Source organism: Pocillopora damicornis, chromosome 9 (assembly GCF_964200805.1).
Source record: "Pocillopora damicornis chromosome 9, jaPocDami1.2, whole genome shotgun sequence".
NCBI classification, from domain to species: domain Eukaryota; kingdom Metazoa; phylum Cnidaria; class Anthozoa; order Scleractinia; family Pocilloporidae; genus Pocillopora; species Pocillopora damicornis.
This window is the reverse complement of record NC_142678.1, coordinates 6640989-6646460: the sequence shown is the minus strand read 5'-3', so window position 1 is coordinate 6646460 and position 5472 is coordinate 6640989. Positions and strand designations below refer to the sequence as shown.

General features: G+C 38.7%; 1 protein-coding gene across 1 annotated transcript; it reads left to right on the top strand.

Annotated features, from left to right (window-relative positions):
- The first annotated feature begins 944 nt into the window (after positions 1 to 944).
- On the top strand, positions 945 to 2060 carry LOC149039859 (uncharacterized). Its single transcript, XM_089183196.1, has one exon. The coding sequence runs from the start codon at positions 945 to 947 to the stop codon at positions 2058 to 2060; it is 1116 nt and encodes a 371-aa protein (XP_089039322.1).
- Positions 2061 to 5472: the final 3412 nt, after the last annotated feature.

The window sequence follows — 5472 nt, the reverse complement described above, 5'->3', positions numbered from 1 at the left end:
TAAATCTACGATATAATCATCTCTGCACATTTTTGTTGCCCATCGAATCTTTTCCACTCAAATTTCGATTTCCTCACCATAATATTGAGCACGAGAAGAAGTGTAAATTTCAAATGAAATTAATTTCTTAATGCGAATATGCATACTCCGCGTATATTGGTTCAGAAATATAATGTTTATTTGTGACAACCGCCTCTTCAAATAGAAAGATATTTTATTTTCAGCCAAAATATCACGCTATTTCTATTTTAACACTGCTTCAATAGGTATCGTAGGTTTGTTGTTGAGCAGTCATTGATATGAGTAAAAACCTTTTGCCGCCACGTTGAATACAGAGGACCTGTTGAAATGAATGACTTATTCTTTTCTGCGCACAAAATCTGCGTATAGCACGCTGGCCAGCTAGAAAGTTTGGTTCCTAGTCTTTCTTAGTTTGCAGACGCCCAATATAGAACGCCTGAGGTATTTTCTGCTGCTATTTTCGGTTGTTATGCTTCATTACAGTGCAACGACTTCAACCGGGGCCACCCGAGGTTTTTTAACCAATCAGAAACCGATTCGTTAACAAAGAATTTCGATTTGTGGTTTTAAAAGCCAACCAAATTTAATTCTTAAATTAACTTGTATTTTTCAACTGTGAGAACAGCCGCGGCAGATTCAAAATTTCGATGAGTGTTTTGAAGCGGCCGCGTTTGATTTTCCGACTGTATGTACAGTTTTAGTCAATAAATAAATGTCGATTACCAAAGCGGCCCTTTGTCGAACAAATTTCAATCGATATTGAAAGATACCTGAGCGGTTGAAATTTCAAAACAGAAATCGGCCCTAATAATTTTTTCTACGCTCTGTGGTTTGCGTAAGCCAATCATTACAAAGCGACCATTGGTATATACTCCTTCGCTTCCTTTTTTGAGAAGCAGTTAGTGTTGGATAAGTGCGAGATTATGTCCGTGCAACCTAGAATCAATCAGGCTGGTGGGCTTTTCGATAACGGTAGACGTTTACCAAACTTTGTTCGCGAAAGGGTCTTCGATCTTCACCACGATGGAGTATCTCAGCGCACAGTTGCACAACAACTTTGTGCAAGTCGTCGTTTTGTTCAAAATGTCTTGCGTGACTACGATTTGACAAACTCTTGTTTTCAACCACCAAAACGCCACAAAGGTCACACTGTTCTGACTCCAGATGCTGCTGAATGCATTGAAATTGAAAAAAATTATAAACCTAGTATCTATACCCCCGAATTACAGAATAGACTTGTATTGGATGGTTTTCTACACCCAGCGGACTTGCCTCATCCAAATACAATTATCAAATTCGTTAGAAACGAACTACTGATGACAAAAAAGAAAATTCACACGTTTCCGTCTGAATCTAGAAAAGCAGAGATCGAAGCCCGTACGAACTTCTCTCTTAATCAGGTCAGTGATTTGGTTGTCAGTACAATCCACTTTTTCGACGAGGCAAGTGTTACAAAAACTACAATGAACAGACGATACGGAAATTCAATAATCGGGACTCCTGCCCTTGAAATCCAGAGATCTGCATCCAATGCAACTTTTACAATAAATCTTTTACATTCCTGTGTGGGAGTCGATTTTGTAAATATACTCGAAGGCGTTTCCAACGGTAACGAACTCTTGTTTTTCTTTGAGGAAGCTGTGGAAATAACGAGGCGGGATGGTTCTGTTCTCCTTGAAAGGGGTGATACTGTTATCATGGATAATTGTCCATTTCATCACGGGAGATTCACAGAAAGAGCCTTGAGGGATCTTCTTGGTGAATCTGGAGTAAATCTTCTTTTCCAGCCTCCGTACTCTCCGCACTTGAACACTCGCGAACTATGTTTTCACCAGATAAAGGCTTTTCTCAACAGAAATCAGTTGTTGGCTGCGAGTGAAACAGAAATTGCCATTCACGAAGCATGCGACAGAATCACGCAAAAGAATTCGATGTCATATTTTAGGCACTGTGGGTATTTGATACAGAAAGAAACTCATAAGGAGTTCTTGATCTTCTTGTTTTATGTGAATATCTGTACCTGGCAATCATACGCGTGATAAACTAGCTGGAATTGCCTTGGTGCTCGAGAAAAATTACATCTGATAAACAAAGAACTTAGTGGTTTACCTTTTTGAGAAAATAAAAATAAATTTTGTAAGTGTGCATTGTTACTTATTATTTTTTTTTCATATAAATATTTTGTAGAAACATCAAATATAAGTACAAAAAGCCTTTGTGGCTTCGTTGTTACAATGTAATAAAATTGAATTTAAGCGTGGTTTATTATCTTTTTTCCGAGAATTGAAATTTTCAAGCCTGAAAAGTTTTGACAGCTGTCACGCTGGTATGTAATCTGCGATGTGCATCGAAATATAAAAATTTGCGTTCATCTTTGAGTCATTTCCTGCTTTTTCTCGCCATGATGGCAACGCCGAAAAGTGAAGTGTACCAACGGCTTTGTTCAATTTCTAATGGACTCGAACTCGAGCGTCTAGCTTGGGAATTTGAAAGCAGAGGTTTCCGCACGGTAGATTCTTTGAAATACATAAAGTCGTCGGATCTCGATGTCCTGTTTCCTTCACCTCACAAATTAATGATGGCGGAGAAACGAATCATCGAAAGTGAAATAGAGAAGGTAAAGAACCTAAAGAGCGAACAGTTACCACCACGACAGCTTTTTCCCGCTTTACCCAGGCAAGTATCCTATGATCAGACTCCTTCATTCACCAGCCCTTCAGCGGGAAATTTTGTCTTTCTCAACAACACCAGCAGCCACAAAACTTTTCGTCTTACCGCCAAAACTTCTGAGGAAGCCGGATTTGGAGAAGTCACCGAGCCACAAGTTTCTACCCAGCCTGCATCTTATCTCAAAAGAAGAGAATACGACCTCGAGCGTTACAAGCGAGCTAATGTTGACATTCTTTCACTAGTGTAAATGGAAGACCGCATCATTTATACTGTATTATGTTATGTTGAAATGTTGAGTTTACAGTTTACATGTGAATACACAATTCAAGTTGTTGCGTTTAAATGTCTGTTTAACTTTAACTCTAAGCGGGAGAATGTTTGGTTACTGGGAAAGGTTTGACCGACAATTTTATCGGCCGTATTTACCACATAGTAGCGAAGTTCTATATACAGATGGAAAGTCGGATATATTCGTTGCGGATTTCCCTTTAGATCCACATTTTTCGGCTTCCGTATTTTTATGAGGTTTGTTGGTTGGAATAAAGGCCAATTCATGTTTTCTAATTGTTTATAAATTTTGACCGGTCAGTAAATCCCGAACTTTGATCGCGGTCGCTTCAGGATACTTGTATTTTAGGATCTGTCGCCTCTGTTCCCACCACCAAGTTAAATTTAGGAACAAATCTGATTGGCTTTTAAAACCACAAAATCGAAATTCTTTGTTAACGAATCAGCTTCTGATTGGTTAAATAACCTTGGATGGCCCCGATTGAAGTCGTTGCACTGTAAATATGTTTCCATGTTGATCCATGTATTTTGTAAGTATGATGTTTTAATGTAAAAGAAGTAATATGGTATTCAGAAAAAATGCTTCATTACTCGAAGGCGACAATGCAATGAGAATACTCCTCGCATGCAGTCATGGAAATAGAAATAATGTAATTAACAAATAGGAAGCCTTGACTGTACTCTGTTCTGTTATAAAGCACTTAGGAAGCGGCTACAGCACGAAAAAAGTGTAGGGAGAAACACGAAACGTAGTCGAGTGTTTCTGCCCACTTCTTGAGTGCAGCCGAATTCACCGGAACATGAAGATCGGGATGACAGCGCGGCAAAACTCAGCTGCAGTGACAGATGTTACTTTCCACTCAACGCATCGGAAAGGATATCAGAGCAAGCTCTTATTTTTTCACTCGAAGGGTGGCCGGTGTAGTTTCTTTTGCTTGCTTTTCTGTGATGACCGGAGATCGCCATGACGAGGGAGACGCGATGGACTTCAGCATGATCATATTCGCTCAGACACCGTCATGATTAGAATGAATTTTAACAGTTATGCCAGTTTGGTTATATTTTTCATCATTTCTTTCCTTTGTTTGGTTCTTCTGTTGCTACTTGCCAGCTCGCTTGTTCCGAAATGTCACTTTCAATTATGGGAAAAAAGCTAAAAAGAAGTCCCGGAAAAGGTCGAACATAGTACAATTTGGCAGATGGCGTGACAGCTTAAGAGCACGCTCTTTCAACCAATGACAGCGCGCGTTAGATCCGAATTTTATTATAATGGGTAATATACACCTTTGTGTTCAGAAGTTTAGGCAGACATGAGTGAACGTTTCCAGAGTTGTCAATATATTTGACGTCAAAGAGGTTACCTGCTTATCTATCCGGCGGTTGACATGACATTTTCTTCCGATTCTGACTGATTTTATGGCAATAAAGTCACCGTTTTAAGCTTATCAGTTGTAAATGAGAAAAATGAACAGACTGCTCCTTTTAGTATTGGTCGGCTTTATCCTGGCCATAGGATTCGCCCTGCAACATGGAGAGAACAGCACCGAAATCGAAAAAGGTGCAGTTGACTTGAAAGCAGCAGACGCGGAGAGGTAAGAGACAGAAATTAACCTCACATAGTATTTTCTTTTAATCCTACTGCTGCTTATTAGAAGTTCTCGGTGTAGAATGAAGAAACTTTCCACGACTGCAAAGTTCAATTAAGAAAAAAAATTTCCTTGTCATAGAAAAACTTCAGACGATCCTCTTTTTAGGGCTGTTGACAACTTTCACTCATTTTGACAATATTTGAATATTCTCAGCGTATTGCGGAAAATTTCGTCTCCGATAGCCTTTGGTCATTCTCTTATTATGACCTTCCCCTTTCACTTAAGTTGTCCAAACGTCAGTTGTTACGACCTACAACAGTCTCACTCTCACGATTGATCCAACACAAAATGAACCGTTTCTCCCATGTTGAAACCACATATCGTACGATATACTCATCGTTGCACACGTTTATTTGCCTTCAGATCCCACATACTCCATGAAAAATTATCCAAAGAAAATTTGAATGAGAAAGAAAGTTTAACGTGTTATTTTCAATTGTTAGGAAAATATCAAAGAATAAAAAAATTGATAAGGTACTGACACGATTATAGTTTTCTTCTTTAAACAAAGGCAGTCATCAATTTTTTCCCCAGTAAAATACTGAGTTAGAGAACGTGAACTTGATTTTAAGCTGCTGGCGTTGAAGTAGCAATTTCCTTTTTCTCTTGTTATCTTGAGTGTTTCTAAATGTGTTTGTTTAATAGTTTATCAACGAGGTATATTACGCTCGTTGAGGTTGTGTTGTTCGCGTATCTGATGTGAACAATTGTCAACTGTAAGTTTAAAAAAAATCGTACCGTTTGGCAGCTCTTTTCCGAAAAAAAAACAAAAAAACATAAACGGAAACAGAAACAGAAACAGAAACAGAAACAGAAACAGAAACAGAAACAGAAACAGAAACAG